The sequence below is a fragment of the Cydia strobilella genome, chromosome 3 (assembly GCF_947568885.1).
Source record: "Cydia strobilella chromosome 3, ilCydStro3.1, whole genome shotgun sequence".
Lineage (NCBI taxonomy): Eukaryota > Metazoa > Arthropoda > Insecta > Lepidoptera > Tortricidae > Cydia > Cydia strobilella.
The window spans coordinates 12,175,848-12,201,943 of record NC_086043.1 but is presented as its reverse complement, the minus strand read 5'-3'; the positions used below and the strand labels follow the sequence as shown (position 1 = coordinate 12,201,943).

General features: G+C 39.1%; 2 protein-coding genes across 2 annotated transcripts in view; one reads left to right on the top strand and one right to left on the bottom strand.

Moving 5' to 3' along the window:
* Nucleotides 1-26,096, bottom strand: part of LOC134755915 (nuclear speckle splicing regulatory protein 1) — a 283,664-nt gene that overhangs the window by 76,164 nt on the left and 181,404 nt on the right. The window lies entirely within an intron of this gene.
* Nucleotides 9,729-25,616, top strand: LOC134755871 (zinc finger protein on ecdysone puffs). The gene is made up of 13 exons (XM_063692508.1): nucleotides 9,729-9,884; nucleotides 10,223-10,462; nucleotides 11,993-12,067; nucleotides 13,028-13,362; nucleotides 13,775-13,886; nucleotides 14,041-14,199; nucleotides 15,167-15,496; nucleotides 15,787-15,910; nucleotides 15,988-16,091; nucleotides 22,101-22,287; nucleotides 23,291-23,407; nucleotides 24,447-24,549; nucleotides 24,969-25,616. The coding sequence occupies exons 2-13, from the start codon at nucleotides 10,223-10,225 to the stop codon at nucleotides 25,081-25,083; spliced, it is 2,001 nt and encodes a 666-aa protein (XP_063548578.1). The 5' UTR covers nucleotides 9,729-9,884; the 3' UTR covers nucleotides 25,084-25,616.

The following is a 26,096-nucleotide window of genomic DNA, read 5'->3' as shown; positions in this document are numbered from 1 at the left end:
CAATCAAGCATACGGCCAGCCTGATGGTAAGCAGTTACCGTAGCCTATGGGCGCCTTCAACACCGGAGATATTACACGCGCGTTGCCGACCCTTTAAAAACCTGTACACTCCTTTTTTTAAATCATCATTTAATTTTAAAAGTCAATTCTACCAGCAAACCTAAGAAAACAACTCAAAATTTGCTTTTGATTACTTTGCCTCACATGTGAATAAAATGCCATTTTCTTATCAGTTTTTGAACAATCAAGAGAGCCTTTACCAGCTGGTGTGGTGAAAAAGTATTATCCACCCTAATGCTTGCACAATCTTATTTTATCAAAAACGTAAAAATAAAAAACAACGTAAAATAACTAACCAACAACATAAGAAACACATTAGCAAATTAAAGAGTTCCTTGTTTTCACTTTTCACTCAAATACAGGAAATAAACGAGTAAATAAAATAAAAAAACCGGCCAAGTGCGAGTCGGACTCGCGCACCGAGGGTTCCGTACTTTTTAGTATTTGTTGTTATAGCAGCAACAGAAGTACATCATCTGTGAAAATTTCAACTGTCTAGCTATCACGGTTCATGAGATACAGCCTGGTGACAGACAGACAGACGGACAGCGGAGTCTTAGTAATAGGGTCCCGTTTTTACCCTTTGGGTACGGAACCCTAAAAATGGTATACTGATGACATACCTAAGGAAAGATAAAAATCTTTACGTTTATAAGTTGCAAAACAGATTTATATTTATGTATAATTTTTTAGATAGGGCATAATATACCATAACAAAACCCAGAACTTTTCTGAAGGGGTGTAAATGTTTTTAACGCCGACTTACATTTTTAATGAATTTCCGAATACCGATCCCTTTTCCATGTTCAATTTTAAAACATACACTTTAGAGAACACTTGAAATAAACATTGCACTGGTAAATAACCAGTAACGAAGTAGGAGAATGTATAATATTTATTTATTTATTTTCCTTGATCCAATTATGTCTTCTTCTTCTTCTTCTTTTAAAATTATGGCTTCAGCCCAGTGGGACTATTTCGCCAGTATCAAGGTATTGAGAGGTTTACAAACGACAAAAATTGTACGGTTGTACAAGACAGTGTACGGTGATTTGTTAGCTCTTGTAAATCGATAGCTAGTCTTTACAAGAAGCACGTGGACTACCGGCCGTTGACTCCAAGATGGTGGTTAAACGCGCTTCAAAATTAATTCTCCATTCACTGCACACTACCACATTAGTTTACTGTATAATAAGCTATCAATATTACACTTTAAACAATATTAATAAGCAAAAAACAAAGTAATTAATCACGATGCTAACTATCAAGATGGCGCTCGAACCGGAAGACCAATTATGTCTTTAAAATGCTTTAAATAAATACAAAGAATAAATATGTCAGAATAAAAGTCGTAACGCACCATCGCATCGCACCGCGCCAAGGCGTACCAAGGTCACTGTGCGACGTACGGGTGCGTCGCAAAATGTGGGTGCGGTGCGGTGCTATGATGTGTATACCACACCATCGCACAGCACCAAGGTCATTGTGCGACGCAACCATAAGTAAGAGCGAGAAAGAGATATCGCTTGCTTGCTCTTACTTATGGGTGCGTCGCACAATGACCTTGGTGCGGTGCGATGGTGTGTTAAGACCCTCCAGACAATGTGCGTGAATCGCGGCGCGACTTCGCGGAGAGAACATGTAGCGACGTCATAGACCTAGCATTATATAGACCAGCTATACGCGTGCGCCCGTAAGGGATAGACATAGATGACGTCATAAACGTGGGGATACCATATTGGTAAAAATTACCCCAATATTTGATATCACGTTGGGGCGATTACCCTGGAGGCAAAGTTAGCTTGTTTGACGGTATTAAAAAATTGTTAAATAAAATGTCAATGGGCCGACCTTTTTAGGCGTATAAATAATGAAATACCTCCTATAATTCGCGCAGGTGGTACAAAACTAAACATGTTTAGTAAATAAAACGTAAAATAAAATGTATTATGGGTTTTAATTTAAAGAAATCACAAATCGCAATCACACCAATTAATGTACACCACATTTAATCTTCACAACATTTGTTTATTTATTTTTTGGAATTAGAAGTACGAAAAAACTTCGAGGTCAAAATTACCCATAAAATTATGATATTTTCATCTGGTATCCCTAACATGATTGTTATGCAGCTAAATTAAGAAGAAGTTTAAAAATGGCTGACCTCAGACTCCTACCTACCTACGTAATTTGGGCGGATAATTTAACAAATAATGTTTTGTTAATTTGCGTAAATAATTGTGATATTTTTATTGAAATCGTTTGATTCTACATTGCTTTGAGTGTAACGTAATTTTACGATGTTATTCTCACATATTGCGTTAAGAGGAAGGTGTAAAATACCGTACTTACGTGTGAAAGGTTATGATCTCATATTTTTGCTCAGAGCGGCTATTACAGCCGATTACAGAACAATTCACCAGTATTTTATCAAAGTTCAAGCATTCAAAACGCTAACCATCACTATGTTTCATAAAAGAAAGCACAATTTCATACAAAACAACGATAATTAAACAAGCAACGAACAAACATGACATGTCACGTACTTATTTGTTTGCCACAACCTCGGTTGTGGCAGCGGTGGAAAAGTGAAACTATGACAAGGACAAACAATAACAGCGCTTTCTCTGCTACTCCTACTGAAAGATACATAAGACTATCCCGTTCGGTCATTTTCCCCCACTCCTCATGACCGATCCAGTTATACTAGATTCATGAGCGACGTTGACGTATGACTCCACACTCGCAAACTTCACGGCGATTTCGCAGTTTGGTTCTCGCCAAGATGGCGGAAAAGCATCAGCTGATCGAGCTTAACTGCTAGTTATCTATGGCATCATACGAGCTATTTTTCCATTTTGTTTTGTTAGAACCGTAAAATATAGCCGCTTTATATAATATAATTATTATTTATCTTGCCACATATACGTCAAAATAGTGTGTAATGTGGAGTCTTTTTTTTTTTTTTTAATCTTTATTTATTTATAGAGGGTTTTAAGTTTTAAACAAATGCCACCCTCATAGTGGCTCTCTAAAAAAAAAACTACACAGACTAACTTTCACTATTTCTAAGTTGAATGATGTCTTTGACCATATTATAAAGAAGCCCAGCCTCTTCTGAGGCTGGACAAGCCAGGATACTATTGACCCTGCCGAGGTCATAGCACCTGACATTAAGCAGTCGACGCTGCGCAGCACCTCGGCGACATTCCATTGTAACATGAAACACGTCTTCGACTACTCCGCATAAATTACATTTGGGCGAGTCAACTTTACGCATCATAAACGCATAGCTATTTAAAGGAATGTGGCCAGATCGCAATCTAAGAGCAACAATTAAATTCTGCCTGTTCATCCTACAGAAAGAGAACCATGGAGCACGAGGGAGTGTGGGTTGGATCGTTTTATACCATATGCCCTTTGTGCGAGATCTTTCGTCAAAATATTCGGACCACATGTCAAAGCACATATTTTTGACCTTAAACAGAACATCAGAAAACCAAGGAACATTATGGCAATTGTCACCCATTTCGGTTGCTTCCCTAGCCAACCGATCCACCACCTCGTTCCCCACAACACCGCAGTGGGAGGGAATCCACTGTAAAATAACTTTCTTTTTGGCAGCGCAGAGTTTAAGTATTAGACGAATTATTGTGTAAGCTACTGGAATGCCCCTAAAGACGTAAGTACAGCGGTTCAAATGTTGAAGAGTGCATTTTGAATCCGTTAAAATTACAAATTTATTATGACTATTGATGCTGTCAATATATGATAGTGACTCTGCAATTGCGATCATTTCAATAGCCATTATCGAAATATTGTTCTTGATGTGTAGTTTAATTACTTCTCCGGTTTGCCAATCTAAGAACGCTGCTCCACTACCAATATCTGTTTTAGATCCGTCTGTAAATATCTTATAATACTCATGATAAGTGTCTGTAAGCATTGAATTGCATATACTTCGTAACTGAGAACCGTCGTACTTACGTTTAGCTTTATCGATTTTATCAACATTTGATATTAGACAGTTACTTAAATCTATATTAGTAACCCAGGTATCGAGTGAAAACATTTCTAACTGGTTACTACAGTATACCGGGGTGTCCTTAAACTCGTTAAATACAAGTCCAAGTAACGGTTTGGTTTTGTTACGCCAGTAAAGGTAATCAAAAGAGTTTTTCAAATCCGTCAGAAGTCCTGGTAGGGAATTTGTACATAGAGATTTAGATTTTAACAACATTTTACCTGCAAGATACCGTCTCCGAATTGCTAGCGGAGGTAAACTCAGTTCTGATTCCATCACATGGATAGGCGTACTTTTTATAAACCCTCCTATTATTCGTAAGCAAGTGTTTTGTAGTGTGTCTAACCTAGCTAAATTAGTTGCAGCGCTGTTTCCATATAAAAAACTTGCATAATCAAGCCTACTTCTTATCATTGCAATGTACAGACGCCTTAAATGAACTTGGTGCACTCCCCATCCCGCTCCCGCTAACACTTTAAATGTATTTATAAATTTAATAACCTTAACTTTTATTTCATTTATGTGTTTCCCCCATCGCAAGCCTCGGTCAAGCCAAAGGCCCAAGTATTTAACGGTATCCACAACTTCTAGTACTTGGTTGTTAATATTAATAGAAATGTTATCTTTTTTAAACCCCCTTTTAAACAAACAAACTTTACTTTTACTCTGAGAAATCTCTAGACCTATGTCTAAAAATAAAGTCTGTATCTTATCTAAAGCCTGCTGGATTCTAACTTCTCCCTCAGCAGGGTTTTTACAATGGCAATAAAGAACGTAATCATCAGCATATTGTGAAATGAATATCTCCTTCTCAAGGATTTTACAGATCTTCATAGTGGCTATGTTAAATAGTAATGGCGATAGCGGGTCCCCTTGGGCTAAACCGCGACCTGTCGATCTTTCTATAACTAAATCATCTAATTGTATTTTGAGGTATCTATGCTTCAAAAAATTCCAAAGGTAGTTGCATACTCTACGTCCTACTTTTAGTGAGTCCAGAGTAGAAATTAGCACTGTATTATCAATATTATTGTAGGCACTGTCAATATCTAAAAAGCAGCCCAAAGTTGATGATCCTTTTGCGAAGCCAATTTGAATCCTAGTAACTAGGACGCTTAAATTATCTAAGCATGATTTACATTTCCTAAACCCCATAGTATTTTCGGAGAACTCCTTATTACGCTCTAGAAGCCACTCGATTCTATGGTTGATAATTGCGTGAAAGATTTTGCATACACACGACATTAATGAAATAGGTCGTAATGATGATATTTGGCTCGGATCTCTGCCCGGTTTTGGAATAGGAATAATACCAATATCTTTCCATTGATTAGGGACAAATCCGTTAACGAAAAAGTTATTATATAGACACAACAATATCTTTTTGCCATTTTCTGGAAGATGTCTAATCATAGAGTATGAAATGTCATCACACCCAGGGGAGGTATCCTTGAGTTTAATGCACTTATTTAACTCCTGCATAGAGATATCAATATCAATGGGAGACTCATAATCCAAAAGCAACGGTGAAGGTGGGACGGCATAATCTGGAGACAGTGAACATAGTAGTTCCTCAGCTAGTACTGGGTCAATGTACTGTCTAGGAGCTCTGTAGCCCTTCATCCAGGCCATTTTCCTCCACATCTCACTCGAAGTAGTACTTGCATCGACTGAAGAGCATAGATCTTGCCAACCCTTTCGAATAGCTCCACACAGATCATTATGGGCCTTAGAAGTCTTGTCTCGTAAAATATCTAGATTACCTGGAGTAGGATTCCTACGAAACCTGGTTAATGCCAGCCTGCGTTTGGCTATAGCTTCAGATAGCTTTTGGTTCCAATAGGGTTTTGGCTTAAATGCTGACTTTACGTTATTATTAAATGTATGATATGGGATATGTATATCTGCTACTTGATTAATGAGATGAATAAATTGATTATAATTTTCTTGATGGTCACTACAGATCGTAAAATTTTTAAAGTGTTCTTGTAAACCTTCTTTATATTTTTGCCAATTAGCCTTTTTGAAATTTCTTTTCTTAACAGGGATGCTGAAATTGCATTGTTGTTTAGTTGAAAGTTTAATCAAAAAGTGATCACTACCTAATGTTTCATTAACTATTGACCAATTAAGGTCTAGAGCTATATCTGTGCTGGCCAAACTAATATCGGGAGAGGACTTTTGCAACACGCCGTCGGATAACCTCATCCAAGTCGTTTCTCCGCTGTTAAGTGTTAACAAGTCACTGTCCCAAATAGAATTATGAATTTGATTACCTCTTGGATCCGTTTTACACGACCAACTAGAGTGATGCCCGTTAAAGTCGCCAAGGACTAAGGTTTTCGGCTCACAATGACTAAAGACTTCATCCCAATCCGTTTGACTTGTATTTATTTTGCTAGGACAATAAATTGCAACAATGTTTTCAATTACTCGGCATTTTAAAAGCTTAACCTTCAGGAACTCGATACCTGCATTACCAATGACAACATTTGAAATTAGACATTGAATCGAGTTGTGTACGAGAATCATTACACCCCCGTAACCATCATGTCTATCCTTCCTGTAAACCTGATAACCATGAATTCTAACGCTATAATCTTTAGATAACCATGTTTCACTTACCACAGCAATATGAACTTTTTGTAATCTTAACAATTCTTGAAACGATTTAAGCTTGCCTAACAGACTCTGGGCATTCCATTGGATAATATTTAAACTAATGGAATTACTAGAACTAGCCATAATTAACAAACTGTAAAAAACCTTTAACTATACTTGAGTCTGAAAAGAATCCTGCCGCCAGAATCACCAGCCATTCCACACATAATTTAATAACGCCTTGAATTTTATCTTGGATACTTATACTATTTAGGAAAATCACCTCCTTTACCCGTCTTAACAGCTCGTTAAATGTCGTTTTCCGATCGTTCTCGTTCTCGTGAGGTCCATTGACATTGTCACTTTGAGCGTTAATTTCTGCATTCCACTCTATCTTGGGAGGGTCAACAGCGGTTTTCTTCCTTTTCTCGTTTTTAGTTTTAATTTTAATTTTTTGTTCTGACGATCCAGGCTTGGAAGTACCAGGTACTGGATCCTGAACTTGATGATTCAGAATAGGATTGACTCTTCCTTCTGAAAGAACATTACTGTACGATAAAACACATGGCGATTTATCAGAGCCTGGTGGAGGACTATGCTTGACTGGAGGGAATGAGTGACTATTCATGTACGGATTTTCTTCCTCCAGTGGTCTTGGTATAGGGGCTGCGTAAAGGCTCAATGCCTTTCTGTATGTACAGTTGAATTCGGACATCAACTCCCGTAGCTTCCTCTCTTTCTGGTATACTGGGCAGATCTTCGCCATCGATATGTGGTTACCACGGCAGTTGACGCACACGAAAGTTGCAGTTACGCAGTTGGGATGATCGCCTCCGCATTTAGGGCACATAAATAATTTTGATGTACAATTTCTAACGCTATGACCAATTTTCCAGCATTTGAAACATTGGGTCACAGGGTGAACATAGGGCTCTACTTTAATTCGTAAGCCATCTACGTAAACGAAAGGTGGCAGCTTCGAGCACTTGAAGGATAACCGTGCCACCTCACTCGGGCACCAATGGCCATCGCCTTTATCTCGACGGTTTAATCTTTTGACTGAAATGACTGTCTCAGTGCAAGACACTAACTTTAGTATATCTTCCTCGCAAAGATCAAGGTCTACGTTTCTGATGATGCCATAGCTCAGTCCAATCTCCATTGGTCTGTGTAAAACCCAACCTTGTTTAATAATGTTTTCACATTGAAATATTTGGTCCATATTTTCCTTGTCAACGAACTCCAGCCGAATTTTATAAGGGTTTAAATATTTTATTGCACAAATACCTTTAATGTTATTTTCTTTTAAAAAACGAGCCATGGCAAATTGTTTGGGTAGTTTTTCTTTATTCGAGATATACACCTGAAGGTTAGCTTTGTCGCTGTTATCTTGAGCCATTGTGATGTTTCTCTCCTTTTTTCTTTTCCTTTCCACTGTATTCCACTCTGGCTCTCCATCTTCACTCCCATTTTCCTTTTCTCTATGTCTTTTAATAGTTTGCCTGCTCATCTCCATCTCCATCAAATGTTCTTCATCATCACTTTTGTAATACTCGGAATCATCATGGGAATCAGTCGGCAGTCTTACCTCCTGTCCCTGTGCCATATTTTTAATTTTGAGGCTATACGACGAATTAGACTTTGTCTTTGGGAATTTATCTGGCAAAATATTACTAGACGTAGCGTCTTGCCATTTCAGTGTTTGGCCGAGGGCCAACTCAGAGTCCTGAGAATCAGTATCAGTATGTGGTAAACTAGAAAATGAGTTGCTAAGGGCAATACCCGCTTCCTTGTTATTTCCAGCAATCTTGCCATCTGTTTTAGACTTATATTCGCTAATGGGGATGCGGGATCTGGTCTTAAGGTCGATATCCGGCCTACATCTGCGGGCTGAAATATCGCGGCAGATATCGTTCCTGACAGTTACAAACGCAGCGGGAGACGGCGGGGTCAGAACTGGAGGGTCTGTTGACCCTCCAGGATCGCCGAGGGAATCATTCTCCATTTATAAAATTTTAGGTTCAGTAAGAATACCTACACAAATGGGAGAATAGATCTAGCTACACCAGGAGCTAATCTGATAAATTTAATAATTATATTTAAAAATTTTAAATATTCGCGTTTGACGTTGTCAATCCACTTCGGCGCCTCTGAATGTGGAGTCTTGCCAGTTTGCGCTTCCTTTGACGCGGGCTAATAAACCGACAAAAAACCCGACGCCACAACGTTCGCGGCTTCACGCCGTGATTTGCGCATGAGTGTGGAGGTACCTTTACGCTTATAAGGTTGGCAAAACGTAGTGGTTATATACTCTGGTTGGCAACTGTCAAAAGGTTTGCATAGATTACGCCTATATATAGTTTGTCAAAGGTGAAAGGACTGTCTCATTTCAAACATAGACAGAGAGAAACATACTATCTTTGTCTTAAACTAGTACTACCACCTAAAAGAAAAGGATGGACTACTATCTGAAAAGAGGATCTAGAAAAGGACTACTATCTGCCCACTATCTCTGCACTGTATATAATAGAACTCTGCAAACTAGTTCGCCGGCATGTAAATAAATTTCCTGCAAAAAATAACTTTAATAGCGACAGACTAAATTCAATGTTTGCTCACGACATTCGGGCTCCTGTTGCTACGGCAGCAATCTACCAGCGTAGCACTATCTATGTTGCTGCTAAAGTGTTTAATACGTTGCCCGTACAAATTAAGTCACTTAATGACTTGAAGTTTTTGACAGAACTTAAAAAATTTGTCATTGAGTTATGCCCCTACACCTTAAGTGAATACTATAATATAAACTGTTAGTTAATAAGTATGTAAATATGTAGCTACACCCACCGGGTAAAATTGTATTGATTCTCACTGTCCTTGTCTAACATCAACATGTACACATACAGTTTATGGCTATTGAATAATAAAAAAAAAAAAAAAAAAAAATGAGTATAGTTTTTTTGTTCTTATTTACTGACAAGATTTGCTTGACCAACTATATTATATGATATTATACTACTCTTTGAATGGCATGCAATTTCGGCACTGGCAAGCGGCAACACTGAATGACGTGATAGGAAAAAAGACGCCGGGCCGGTGATGGCGATTTTTCCGCAAGTTAACCATTAAATTTTGTGTTACAAAACTGTGATAGCAAGTTTAATTTTGAAGATTTGGGATTCGTTCAAAAGTTTTTATAAATGTATGTATATTCATACATTTGTGCTAACATCTTTCGCTGTACATACTCATACTCTTAATGTCTTGACGCCATTTTATATCCATATCTAAGGAAAGGTTAATGCTTTCATCATGTCTTCTCTATTAATCTTTCATAATAAACAAGTATTAAAGTAGTAGTCTTTATCATATTTATATTCGTCCTAAATTTATCAATTACTTATTGAATAACGATCTGTGTATTCGTATTTCGTCTGTTACCTGACGTATAGTAGACTAGAAATTTAGAAAACGTGTCACCATCTAATGTGATTATATATACTTAAAGTAGTTGAATAGTAGTTATTTATTGTTGGGCAGATGTCATCTCGAGGTCGCGGATACGGCGGATTCAGTGGGCGGGGCAGCTACAGTGGCCGAGCGAGCAGCGGATACCGTGGCTCTTACCGCGGCAGTGGTGGCCGTGGCTCGTACGAGAGCCGCGGCGGACGTGGCGGCAGCTACTATAATAATGAGTCCCGATACAGCAGCAGTGGTGGCAATAGATACGCCCCAAGCAGGGATAGGATTGAAGATTCCTATAAAAAATCTTATAGATCTGTAAGTTATTTTTTTTAATTTTATTAGCCTATGTGTGTGTCCCACTGCTGGGCAAAGGCCTCCCCTCTCCCTTTCCAATCCTCCCTTTGCTGGGCAAGATCCCGCCAATCCCGCTGGAACGCATCGAGTTCTTTATTGTCAGTTGTATATTTCAGTCAGGGGGGTGTCACTGCGCAGTTTAGGTATATTTGGCCGGCGCACCGCCCGGGAAGGTGTATGACAGTGGGCTGCCGCTCGGCTCGCACGAGTCGTGTCACGTGGCGCTCGCGCAAAATTGAAAATACGCAATGGCTTCGAAACCTACATCGCGATCTAATCTGTATAAAAGATAATGTTCTGTTTACGGATGTCTGAATAAACGGAAGAACAAGGAAGCAGACATATTTTCAAAGGAATAAGTACTTCTGTGGCATACCTACTTCCGTGAGAATCAGACATACTATCTCCGCTAAAAAAATTATGTTTAAAGAATCAACGTTTGTAATTCCTACATATTTATCTTAAAAATAATAAATCAGTAGGTATAGGTACAAAAACTTGTCAAGTGACAACCCCTGCCGACACTCATAAAACTGCGGCGCGCAAAGAAGATTCACAGTTCGTGCGCGGTTATAAGTTTCAATTTTGCTTGCAGGCGGCGAGTGTAGGTATTATACCTAAATCTGTTATCTGTTAATTCTATACCTAAATCTGGCTTTTGTGAAGGAGTGAATTTTCTGTGTAGTACTATTAGTTATTCTGTGTTTCAGTTGAATTCCTTTACAATTATGATTACTGTTATTAAGCCTACTTATCAATATATGAGTCAAAAGGTCAAATCCACAAACAGCATTTGTATCCTTTAAGAGTTTGCCACGAATTCAAATGCCACATAGAGGATTCCATTGTATAATACTTATAAGATTGATGTTTATATGCTTGTTTTCACTCCAGACACACATAAGGAAATAGATTGTTTTTCACCACACCAGCTGGTAAAGGCTCTCTTGATTGTTCAAAAAACCGGCCAAGTGCGAGTCGGACTCGCCCACCGAGGGTTCTGTACTTTTTAGTATTTGTTGTTATAGCGGCAACAGACATACATCATCTGTGAAAATTTCAACTGTCTAGCTATCACGAGATACAGCCTGGTGACAGATGGACAGCGAAGTCTTAGTAATAGGATCCCGTTTTTACCCTTTGGGTACGGAACCCTAAAAACTGATAAGGAAGTTGCATTTTATTCTCATGCGAGGCAAAGTAATCAAATGCAAATTTTGAGTTGTTTTCTAATGCTTGCTGGCAGAATTGACTCTTAAATGTTGATTTTGAATGATAAATATTTAATAACATTCATTTTGAATCAATTTGCTTTGATTTTGTTTGATATTTTACAGTTAGTATTTTCCTTGTGTTGGTGTGGTGAAAATTATTTTACAGGGCTCTCATTAAAATAATTGTATTTTTGTTGTTGGTGGCCTAAAACAAATATTTACTTTGTGATAATTTTAACTTCACAGCAGCACCCTTACTTTTAACCATTATTCACAGGAGTCAACTGGTTATTCCAATCGGGATTATGGTGGCCGATCTGGATCACCTGAACGGAAAAGGATAAGAATGGAGGTTTGTATACTTATAGTTAATAAACATTGAATTGAAAAGGTAGCAATCTTATATTGATATTGATGACTTATAAAAAAAGAATATATGAATGAGGAGCAGACCAAACTGTTTAAACCATGGATGTCAAACTATAATGGAGAATTTGATAAGAGTTTCAGGCAATAGAGAATACAATGAAATTGAGTATCTGATGCATTATAGTAACATATTGATTAGCAGTACCTACTAAGCCATGAATGAAGTCAGAAAGTGATTGTGATATTGGCTTGATTTTTGCCTAGTAATTTACTCTAGACAGTTTTTACTTGGATATAGTCTAACAATTGCATACAATTACAGAATAAGCAGATGAGAATGTCAAAAATTACTGAAGGAGATATAGTGTTGACTAATTATTTACCCACTTGTAAGACAATGAACTGATGAGGATTGTTACACATCATATAGGCAATACCTTCAACACAATCCGATTAAAATGTACAATATTTCAGCACATTTGAGAATGCTACTGTCAGTTTGAGCTTATCCAGCAAATGATGCAGGAAATTTACTTATTTCAACAACTGAACCATTTTGTGGTCACATCTTCGTCATCTTCCAAATCTGCCTATCTTGCTGTCAAACATCTACCCATGATTTGAAGGGATGGAAAAATACACCGCATATCCCGTTTTGCCATATAGAGCAATACAAGTCCAATGACACTGATATTCAAGGTGCAAGCTAGCCCGTCGAGCGCTGACAGTCGACACCATGAGCCGCCAAACACTCCACGGGCTAGTGGCAGCATACAGGGTAACCCATTCAATGCTTCATTTCCAGATATTTATTGTAGAGAAAACAAAACAGGAGAAATGCTTTATGGCAAAAGATAAAAACATATATCTCATTCATGTGCCTTAATTTAATACCATTTGGTTTTGTAAGACTTGTGGCGAAAATAGAGAGAATTGTGTACAGGGGTCCAGCGATAGACGTAGCCACGAAGGCGGCGGACACTATGGCGGGTCTTACAGCGGTAGACAAGAGATGTACAGCGAGCGGCGCACGTTCAGTGGCGAGGACAGGAGGCGCTCGCCCAGCCGAGAGTACCGCAAGGCGAGCGCGATGGGCCCGCCGCGCGAACCGACGCGCTCGGCCCCGCGCATGCGCGCCTCGCGCCGCTCCTTCCGCGGCCGCACGCTGCGCTCGCGCGCCACCTACCGCGGCGCTCCGCGCTCGCGCCCCTCCTTTAGGCGATTCGAAACCAGACCGCTGGGTTACACCCAAGCGTTCAGGTCTATCAAGGGCCGAAGGTAATATGATCCCCCGACTATGTTTTCGTTATTTTTGGTTTACCCGAACTATCTTTATATTATTTGTTGAAATGAAAAACTGACAGAGACACCCCTGATAGATGCGTGGGCCGGTGTGAATTTATGGATGTGATGTGTTGGAGAAAACCTTCCACAGATTGGGATTGAACATGGTATCTATGAGGCCCGTATATGCCTAGGTTTACAGGATTAAGAATTTAGATATACTAAGAGGATTATGAGATGTTACTGCAAAAAAAGATGTCATCAAGGTAACTCCAAAGGACTGGTATAAAAAGCAAAGACAAACCTACTTGTAGTATTATACATATAATAAAATAATACAATGCATAAAATAATACTTATAGAACTTTTGTGATTATGGTTATTACATCAAAGTACACTTTAACAGCTCTGTGAAGTCTAAGGAAGATGAGGCCTCGTCAACTGAGGAAGACTGGGATGCTGATGACAAGGATGAAGCCATTGAGGACAAAAAGGAATCCAAGATCAAGTCACCTAAGGTTGGTACATAACTACATCTTACTCTTGCTACTCTATTAAGTTACGTTTGTAACTTGCTTTAGTATTAATTTGACCGCTAAATAACTATTTATTTGTATCTTATCATTGACAACATGATTTAATGAAATATATCTACTTGATTTTAAATAATAGGCAGAAGACGACGTGGACGGTTCTGACGTAGAAGCGGGCGAGGCGGGCGACGACGGGGACACGGACAAGGAGCCCGACCTGCCCGAGGCGGAGCCGCGCAAACGACCGTATGTGCACCTGCTCTGCGTGCACTGCAAGGACAAATCTGCCACTTTCGGTGTAAGTACACAACATATTCTTATCTTACCAGTCAGGCCAGCTCAAATGTTGCTACTAAGCAATAGATTAAAATAATAAGCCAATTACTTGGTCATACAGTCACAACACAATACACAGACACAATAGCAATTAGTCACAATACTATTAGAAATAGTTTTCAACCTGTAATGAAGCATCTTGCAAATATAACAGTAAATTAATTCAGTCCACGTTCTTAATAATTAGACTACTAAAAAAACTAATAACTAGACCACTAAAGTTGCCTCCAGAATCAGGCGAACTAAATTGACAAATCAATGTGCACATGATACCACAGTTTGGCCAGTGCTGTTCATATCAATATTTTCAAAAAAGTTTGAATTAGAGAATATCGCGAGAAATCACCGCTACTTGTTGTTGCACTCACTGTTGCGCGGTCAGTTCAAAATGTTCAAATGTAACTTTAAGTAATATTTCTATGTTATTTTACAAATATTTGTTGGTATTTCTAATATTGTACTATAATAATTGAGACAAGAATATTGGATAAAAATATATTGTAATTAAATAAATATTTTGGCTCAAAATACAAATAAGGCCAGCCCAGATGGGGAAACCCCATACTAACATCGAAATTTGGCATTTTCTCGTCCGCAGCTCGTGATTTGATCGGTAATGTCACAATCTTACAATGAAATCAACCACTTTTCTCGTCACATTCATAAATCGAAATCGTTCCCTTTATAATTATCACATGGCACATGGGTAGTTATTGCAATATATTACTTATCGATATCATTTTATCGACATATATACTCGTGACTATTTTTTCTTTGCTATTCCTGGTATCATTTTATGTGTCAAACTCATGTCAATTTAGTTCGTTCAATTCTGGAGGCAAGTTTTAGACATTAATATGATTCATGGAACTTGAGGAGTTGCAGTGGCAATTAAAATGAAGTTTTTACAAAGTGCAGTAATTCCATAGGGCTATGCCAAGCACCTGATGTCGAGCAAGCACCGCGCGGCCATGAGCGCGGTGGCGCGGCGCCACAAGATGCAGCTGCTGCGCATGCGCGTGGCGCAGCGCGAGGCGCAGCGCTCGCTCGAGGCCACGGCCGGCGCCGACCTGGCCGCGCACACCACCTTCTGTCTCGTGTGCCGTCTCAACCACCGCACCACGCGTCTAGCGCACAACCAGAGCGACACGCACCGCGCCATGAAGCGCTTCCTCATGCCCTTCTGCCGCGTCTGCCGCCTCGCCTTCCGCTCGCCCATGATCTACGAGCACCACATCTGCTCGTTAGACCATCTCAAGGTGACCCAGCCCGTGCCCTGCCATATCCATCTCACCTACCCTACCCAAAGGAAAAACTAGCCTTTATTATGATTTTAATTTTGATTAAGTGCAACTGGTAAATATCATTATTTCATGTAGTTCCAAGAAATCAATTGGTTTCGAAGTACCTTACAGCTTTACTCTGGTAGTAAAGCTCACTAAATTGCAATTCATTTCTTTCCATGTATAAGCCATTTCTTGAGCATGTGCTGTCTTGACTTGAAATTCCTCATACTGATATCAATAATAAATATTGGTATTTTGTTCAGAAAAAGGCGAACCGAACTATTCGCCGCGCCAGCCCAAAGGAAGCTCAGGAAGGTAGCGGCGATGAAGGCATGGATGTTGATTTGGATAACTTTATGACTCTCGACTCTGTGGGTGATGTTGATGGTTAGAAACATTAATATATAAAAATAGTATTAATTTCAGTGTAATTTTCGGTTTTAATGAATTTTAACCATTCTCAGAGGTGGAAGATGAGGACTCTGGCACTGAGAAGAAAGATAGTGAGGCTCCCAAGAAACCCAAAGTGGAGATTAACATTGGCAGTGACCACATTAAGAAGTTGGAGGTGTGTATCAACTAACATTTCATGTTCATCCTATCCTATATCATTCAACGATTCTGTACCAAATTTCTAGCTAGCATAATATGGAAACTAACTAATCATACATTCGCTTATTTGCACCAAACCGTGAAAACTGTTTGTCACTGTCTAAATTTGATTATACGGTAAGTTTCATGCTGAGTTAGGGCCAGGCTCCACTGGTGCGTGACGTCGCGTCGTCGCAAGTGTCGCAACGCATTTAATGTGTTGCCTCTGCGACGACCGTGAGGCTGCTCTCTTACATTGACAGTCAGCTAGTTCAGCAGTCGATATCGAAAGTTTATTTGAAAAACCGGCACAGAAAAAACATATTCACATTTTTTATTTTTATCAGTGGCCCGTGTTCATGACGAACGTGCACGATTCTCTAAAGAGTTTGTAAGCGATTAGTTTCAACGAGCGGGTATGCGAGTAAATGTATAGTGATGTATTCAATTAAAAAAACACCTTGTTATACCACAGATAAAATAAAGTAATTATATTCATTTGATGGCTTATTAAAGAGGCCTACTTTGTTGAAAAATCTGGTGTCGCTGGCGTAATAATACTTTATTTTATTTTTTCAAAAATATTTATATATATTTTTTAATGTTTTTGTATGGCAATATGTCACAAAATTAATATCATGTGATTGTCCTTACTACATGCACAATATACGTGACGAACGTCAAAATCGGCTGGCTAGAAAAAAAAATATTGAAGAAAGATCATATTTCGTTTTTTTTATTTTATTTAACTATAAAGTTTGGGGAGCTGAAATTTCGCATACTCGATACTAATAGAAAGACAAATCAATAAAAAAAATTACAAGCCAAAACTCGCTGGGGGCAGATTCACTTAGCTTATCCTGGCATGGCCTTTAGATCGCGACTTTGTTTACTTTGGGATTGTCGTTAGACGCAAATACGCGGCTTGATTGTGAAAAATTTTACTTCGCAAAAGGGAGTAAAAATCGATGTCACATTAATAAAACAGGTACAATTGTTTATTGTATGAACCTACTTTATTAGAATGTTATTTCATCACCAGCATTTAGTTCTCCGACATGTCTGTACTTCAGCTAATACCCTTCAAACCATAAATGAATTCAGCACCCCCGATTTATACGAAAACGAAACCAAACCCGGCCTAGCAGCTTCACTGATGTAGATAATCAAGATAAAAATGAGAGCCCTAATTAAACCTTCAAGAGCGGATATCGCAAAAACTATACAAGATATCGAAAAACTTGACTTAAGAGCCCGGTTACGATTTTAGTCGCAAAAATGTAAAGTTGATAGATTTCTTCTGTGAAATTGTACACCTTTTGTTACCTAATTGAAATAACAAGTACTGGTTTCTATTAGCACGACTTCTTATCTTTACGTTTATCAGATCAATTATTTGAAAAAAGGCTTACTAAATTAGTAATGTTTTTTTTTTCTGATGGACGTTTAGGTAAACGCGTGTAAACTGTAACCTGTAACTGATTTTGATGCTCTTATTTGTAAATTTCGTAAAGTTTGGACTGCTAAAAATGGTAAATTTGTATTACACATATTCTGTACTTGACGTTTATCAGATTACATTGTTGTTATATGACAGAGTTCGAGGAAATGAAAGTTAAACTAATTCAATTTTCTCCAGAAATGACCTCAAAACAAGTGACAATTTCTCCGAAAATCTACTTATTTTCGACGTAGATTGCATACTCAAATAATCTGCAATGTTTACTTAAACTGTTGCTGTACTTCATTTTATTTAAATTGCAACTTTTATTTTCTGACAATTTTTTAAAAACTTCCCCTTTTATTGGTATAACACCGGTGACACGCGCTCGCGGCCTCAGTCCCGCGCGGGAGCTGGTAGAGGCAGGACGTTTGTTGATCGGCTCCGCACGTTGCATCGACGACGACGAAGTTATTTATCATTGTGTGCGTCGCTCGCCGTGTAAAAAATTATATTTGTTTGCGTGTTTGGCTGTACTGTGTGCGTGTAAACTGCGACCAGAAACTTTAATCTTTGGGTTGTAAGTACTTGTTTATTAACCGCCTTCAAAAAAAAGGAGGTTCTCAGTTTGACCCGTATGTTTGTATGTATATGTATGTATGTATGTATGTTTGTTCGCGATTATCTCGCGTTTGGCTGAACCGATTTTGATGCGGTTTTCAGAAAAGTGTTTGTTACATTCTGGAGAAGGTTTTAGTATACATAGAGCTGAGCTGATGCTGAACCCTGGCTGTACCTAGTGGAACGCAGGTTTGGTGCAACATAGGCACACGCTGTTTTGGTCTTCCGACACGTCTTGATGAGCAATCAGCACAGCAGTACCCAAGATGGAGCTGATGCTGAACCCTGGCTGTACCTAGTGGAAATCAGGTTTGGTGCAACATAGGCACACGCTATTTTGGTCTTCCGACACATCTTGATGAGCAATTAGGAGAGCAGTACCCAAGATGGAGCTGATGCTGAACCCTGGCTGTACCTAGTGGAAATCAGGTTTCGTGCAACATAGGCACACGCTGTTTTGGTCTTCCGACACGTCTTGATGAGCAATTAGGAGAGCAGTACCCAAGATGGAGCTGATGCTGAACCCTGGCTGTACCTAGTGGAACTCAGGTTTCGTGCAACATAGGCACACGCTGTTTTGGTCCTCCGACACGTCTTGATGAACACTTGGGAGAGCAGTACCCAAGATAGAGCTGATGCTGAACCCTGGCTGTACCTAGTGGAACTCAGGTTGGGTGCAATATAGGCACATGCTGTTTTGGTCTTCTGACACGTCTTGATGAGCAAATGGGAGAGCAGTACCCAAGATAGAGCTGATGATGAACCCTGGCTTTACTTAGTGGAACTCAGGTTCATTTATTGTTATCAGATATTTATTGTTTCCCCATACAAACTTCCCCCCCCTTTTAACCCCCAGTACCTACTGCATGTTAAACGTGTGGTAGCTCTGGTCAGGTGCCTGCTTCATCTGGCAGCCCTCCAGGTGTTCCAGGTCTTGAAGAACTTAACCTGCCTACAGCATACTCTACCAACTTCAGATTAAAGGAGTTTTACCCCTGATCCGATGCGTCCAGCAGCACTCCAGGTGTTCCAGGGTTTGAGCTGTCTCCGTCATACACTACCCACAACACGTTGAGCGAGTGTTATCCACCCTTTGCCCTTGACCCTTTGCACTCAGCAGCACTCCAAGTGTTCCAGATCTGGAGCTTTCCCCATCATACACTACCAGGGGCACGTTGAGCGAGTGTTACCCGTTACCCCTGACCCTTTGTACCCAGCAGCACTCCAGGTGTTCCTGGTCTGGAGCTTTCCCTATCATACCAGCTACACGTTGCACTACCAGCAGCACGTTGAGCGAGTGTTACCCCTGACTCTTTGCACCCAGAAGCATTTCAGGTGTTCCAGGTCTGGAGCTGTATCCATCGTACACTACACACTACCAGCGGCATGTTGAGCGAGTGTTACCCCTGACCCTTTGCACCCAGTAGCACTTCAGGTGTTCCAGGTCTTGAGTTTTCCCCATCATACTCTACCAGCGGCACGTTGAGCGAGTGTTACCCCTGACCCTTTGCACCCAGAAGCACACTCCAGGTGTTCCAGGTCTTGAGCAGTGTTCATCGTACACTACCAACAACACGTTGAGCGAGTGTTAGAAGAGTGGAGAAGAGAAGAGGATGACTTTGGAAATAAAAATTATTATGCACCCTTCCCAACAATTACTAGTCTTAATTGTTGGGAAGGGTGTATAATAATTTACCGGTGTTCACGGGTGACTGACATGATGCATGTAACTGCGTCGAAATATCGGGAGCTCACAAATAATACAAAAGGTAATCACGGTCTATATCCCGGTCAATATAAGTCTAGTGAAACTAACCGTGAATCATTCAAAACTCTAATTAAGACTATCTCCATAATATCAAATTCCATCCAAATCGGTTTTATTGGATCCCATACAAATTTCCATTCCATCCATCGTCTCGGCCAAAAGTTTAATATTACGCTTTAAAAAAGGAAAAGATTCACAAAAAAAGACTCCGCAATTGCGATTTACAAATTACGATTTGAATAGTCAACATTATGAAATTGAATTATCGCATTCGTAACATTGGCACGACGAGTCTGTTCAAGATCAATACATAAACGCCGGTAGCCGAGTTTGTGAGTTTCCATTTTCAAATAAATCTTCTTTTTTATTTTGTGTTTTGTGTCTGTCGTCTGTCATTATCGTTTTCAATATTTGCAATATTTTTTATTGTAGTGAGATGGTAGTGAGAAACATATTTTTTCTAAGTATTATACATACGTATTCTTTTTTTCATAGCCAAATCTGCTCGCTTTCGGCAAACACTGCCATAATTGCGGCAAGTATCTAATCTTTCCCAACGGAGCCGTCATGCGATTCAATAAAGTAACCATGCAAATCAACTCACTGAAGAAGAACGGGAGAACGATCAAGAAGAGCACCGCGTTAGGATGGCTCGGTCTCGGTATCGTGCTTCTCGAACTCAAGAGCAAAGAGAGGCAGCCCGTGAAACACTCGGTTGGCAATGAGAAATCGTCGAGCTCAGCATACAGATGAACAACGAGTCACTCTTCGCCGCGGAAGAAGAAATATTATAAGCGTTAATTTAACTCTAGCAGCGTTTCTATACGATTGCACAATAGATTACAGCTCGCATCCTTTGGTTCGCGTTGGTCTAATGAATGTTGTTTGTGGGCATTGTGGCGCATTGAAGTTTGCAGGAGAAACGCCTGGATTATGTTGCCTTAATGGCAAAGTGAAATTGCCATTTTTGACTCCGCCGCCAGAACCATTGTATACGTTGCTTCTTGGCGAAACACAAAAATCACGTCATTTTCTAGTGAATGCTCCAATATACAATTGCTGTTTTCAAATGACTTCATTTGGGGCAAACATTATAGAAGAAATGGATTCAATCCAACATTCAAGGTAATTCATGTTGAAGAGTAACAAATATACTTTTGATTTTATCTTTTTATTAATACACAATACAATAATGTATATGTACATATGCTGGATATGTCTTAAGGCATTTTTACCAGAACAAATATTTATATACTTTAAAAGATAATGCAATTAAAACTAAGTAAAAGCTATCTCTACATTTATCGACTTTCAGGCGGTACAAAGTTCGCCGGGTCAGCTAGTATATATATATAATAAATTACCTTAGTGCAAATCATTATCATCATGCTATATAATTTGTATGTATTATATGAATACATAGGTAAATTGTTAAGAGTAATAAACGATTATATCAAATTTACCGAAAGTTTTATTTTAACCTAACTAAAGTTATAAAGTGACGCATAATGTTGCGAAAGTATCAATACTGTTTAGGCGGTCGCGTTATTTCAAGCAGCGGCCGGCGTTCGGTTACTGTGTAAAAATCGTATCTTCGCGCGTTTTCAAATCGACTACGGGCTCTTAATAAAACTTGTAACAAATTAAATCTCTTTTCATTTTGTGTAAGTGGCCAAGTCGCTCAGACGCATAGTTTCCGAGATGTAATCGAAAAACCGAAAAATGGAACCTTCAAACCCCCCTCTCCCCCCAGCACCAGAGTTACGGCCGGGGACTTTTGATATGTCCACCTCCTAACTAGTCCAAACAAAGCTACGAAGTCAAAAATTGTGTTCCAAGCGTTTCCTTCTATAACATTTTTTGGGCATTCATTTCCTGGCCTATTATGGCAGTTCAAGACACATGAATTATACAGGGTGGAAGTTCGTAATGGATCAGTGAGGGCAGCTACCAGATCCCGTGCTGCTACGCGAAAACGGTTTTAGAAGACCTTCCCTCGATTTCAAATGAATGAAGATTGGCGTTTACAGAATTTGGAAAAATTCTGTATGATTCTGGAGCGAGAAAAAGGTCATTTTTGCCAAAAAGTTTTCAGTCGAAACCTTTGTGACAGAACTTATGACCTGACTAGTGACTAAAGTACATGGGTGACGTAGGTGTGGTGGTGCGAGCTGTGCCGCGTGTACCTGCCGCGCACGGAGCCGGGCGGCGCGGAGGAGGCGGAGACGCTGCGCCGGCACTGCCGCCTGCGCAACCACCTCGGCCGGTACGTGCAGCACCGCGACACGCGCACGCTGCGCAAGCACGCCGAGCGCATCCACCGCCAGCTGCACCAGCAGCGAGGTAACTAACTACTCGACAAGGCCGCGACGACTACCCGAAGGCCACGAAATGCACGGCCACGACGCTGATGCCATGCCGACCGCCATAACCGCCATTTGTTTTAACCAATATCGGCGTCAGTGTTGAGCGTTCACCACGTGGACGTGGAGCATGCGTTCCGTGGCCATCGGGTTAGTGCAATCTACCAGAGGCCTAAAGGCTCAATAGCTAATCGCAAGAGCGTATCAGCTCTAAGTGAGGAGTCTGTGGCGAGTGTTCTTTTGGCTGCCAGACTAAGAAATTCATATTATATTTTGGTGGAGAAACGCGTGTCGGCATTGGACGACCTGGCCCCTATTTCACCACAGTGACAGGTGCGACAATTGTCGAAATCCCTGTTACTGACGTCACAGGCCTCCATAGGCTACGGTAACCGCATACCATCGGACGGGCGGTGTGCTTGTTTGCCACCAACATTTTAATTTAAAAAAACTCCATTATATCGCCGATAAATAAGTACTTATTTTGCGAAGCTAATGACAATTGTCACAAGACTTGAAAGACTTTTCGGTAATTTTGACAGGAAATGAGTTCTGTGTTGGAATTTCGTGACAATTGTCGTGTTTCTTGTGGCATTGGAGGCCTGTGACGTCAGTAACAGTGATGTCGACAATTGTCGCACCTGTCATTGTGGTGAAATAGGGGCCTGGTGTCATAGTCACGGCATTTCGATGTCGTGCCTTAACTACTGTGGCGGTCAAAGGGTTAGGAATAACAAAAAAGAATATTTTAAGTTTAGGGGCCTATTGCGTAACATTTTGTAACTAGTAATATTAGCTTGTTTTTCAAATGTATTTTGTTATGAAGAGAGTTATGTTAATTTTACTACCATTACTAGTTACAAATTGTTATGCAACAGGCCTCTGGTTATAGTTTTCACTTGTATTACTTTCTGTTTGGCGCACTAGCCATCTTTCAATATGTGGAATGATATAGTTCCATTAAACATTATGTGTTACATTAGCTGAGGAAAACAAAGAGGTTAATGAAGATGATGCTGCTGAGAAAGTCAAAATTGAGAAAACTGAACCTGCTGAAGAAAAGAAGAAGATTGAAAATGGTGACTCTGTTAATGCTACAGGTACAATTTCATAATAAATCAAGTATTTACGGTAGAACCTTGATTATTCGAACCTTCATTTATCTGAACGCTAAATTAGTTTATCCAAACTTTATTTCAGGTGTTTTATATTTTAACGTTACTTTTTTGAATGCAACTCCTTGATTTGTTGATGAAAATACAAAAATCGCTACATGTATGTATGCATGCCTATAACATTTGAAGAGTTCCCTTGATTCCTCATTAATCCCATCCTCGGAACTGGATTTTGGACAAATCTGGAAGTATATAATTTTAAACAAAAAAAAATATTTTGGTCTCGGAAAGACGCAGTTCTGGTTCTGAGGCAGCAATTGTATCAAGAAATATCCGGCCAAGTGCGAGTCGGACACGCGCACGAAGGGTTCCGTGCCATTACGCAAAAAAACGGCAAAAAAATCACATTTGTTGTATGGGAGCCCCTTACTTACTATTTACTTAAATATTTTATTCTGTTTTTAGTATTTTTTGTTATAGCAGCAACAGAAATACATCATCTGTGAAATATTCGACTGTCTAGCTATCACGGTTCATGAGATACAGCCTGGTGATAGACGGACAGACACAGACAGACAGCAGAGTCTTAGTCTTTTTACCCTTTGGGTACGGAACCCTAAAATCATATTACCCAATTGCGACCGGTCCTTTTAAAATATATATCCTTTTAAATATAAGTCTGATAAAAATAGCGGATTGAAAAACATAGTTTGAAAAAACCTTTATATCGAAAGAAACTTGAAAAAAAAACGAGCCGTGTTAAAATGATTTCTAATTAGTTCGGATAATGATAGTTCTACTGTAGTTTAAATATTTCCTTGTTTTAAGGAAAGTATTGCTTAGCAAAAAAAGTCTAATAAAATGATATCGCCATTGGTAAGGTTATGTAGGGCAAGTACAATGTATTCTAGAAATATAAAAACTTAGCAAGTAATCATCGTAGGCACTTATCCCCCCATTACACACTTCCCCCAGTCAGGTAAGGAAATATTATAAACACTTATTTTTATTTTATTTTTTTAAGGAGAAGACAAACTGTGGGCTGATGTGGATAAAGACATTGGTGATCTGTTGCGCGAAGTGCGTCCCACAAACGAGGGCAGCGACGACGACGAAGATCTTGGGAGGTAGACTAGTCTAGTGTTCCAATCGTTATCTTTTAATTTAACCACTGTGCTCCGGCGAATAAAATACCGCACAATTGAAACAGGCAAATTATCATAGGAGTACGAAAGAACCGGTAAATTATGACAATCCATTCACAACAAAACATATGGCTCCTACATAGCGTTATCTTTTTCAGCAGTATTAGTAACTGCCACAATATTTTTACTAACTTGCTTGTTGCGTATATGATGACACTGTTGTCTGTTAACTGGCCTTGGTCATAAACACCTTCGCGGGCTTCGATAAACCTTGTAATTTTATAAATTTCAATATAGTGTTATACGTATAATCGCTTATCAATTTAATGCTAAGCCGATTTCACTGTCAATAATCATAATTCAAGTATTTTAATTTTGATTTTAAATTATTTCATAAACAGGTATGACAAATTCAGGAAGAGCGATAAGAAAGGCAAAGCTGATGGCGAAGAAACAGAGACCACTGTGGCAGAGAGTCTTGAGAAACCTAATAATGAGGTTACTACCCCAGCCTAACTTCATTTTGATTGCACAAACTATTATCCTATACATGAATAAAAACACTTAGTTTGTTATAAGTGACGAGATGACAAGCATTCCGAGTTCCCTTGTCATTAACTGTTTAGCAGTCAACCCTAAAGGCATTGTATATTATGTATTCAAGTTAGAAATATTCTAACTGTACTCTAACGGTATTGCAGTCTGCTTTGATTAGAATTAAGTAGTATTTTAGTTCTTAGTATTGTCTAAGCTAGAATGTAGGTTTTAGTATAGTACTAAAATTAGATTCTTTTTGTTATTTACACATGTCTATCAATTTATACAGCATTTGTAAAAGTAAGGCATTCTTTTTTTAAATAAATTCCCATTTTGTTATTATTTTAATAACCCTTGAAATATTTACATTATGTAAATACTTCCTCCTGGCCAAATAATTATTTGAAAAAAAAAGTGGTCTAGATCATCCTTTTAGAAATGCTTAAAACACTTGAGACCTAATATAATGTATCTGGAGTATTGTTATTGTGAAATAAATGTATTCAGATTTATTGCGCATTTTATTTATCAACCTGTTTATTTATTTTCACCACAAGCTCGTAAAGGCTCTCTTTATTCTTGAAAAACTGATGAGAAAATTGCATTTTATCCACAAGAGTGGCAAAGTAAAGTTGATGTAAATTTAATCGTTCATTTGATTTGTAATGTTTTGTATTTACTCGTGTTGGTGTGGTGAAAAACTGCCGTACAGAACGAAACGGTCAACTCTCTATATATATATATATATATATATATATATATATATATATCCATACTTAATATTATAAATGCGAAAGTCTGTCTGTCTGTGTGTTCCCTCTTTACGCTTAAACCGCTGAATCGATTTAGATGAAATTTGGCATAAAGATAGGTTGAGTCCTTGAGAAGGACATAGGATAGTTTTTATCCCGAAAATCATCCCTTAAGAAAGTAAAAAGCGGGGTGGAATTGAGATAATTAATGAAGTGTCTGCTAATTTGTGTGCATAATAT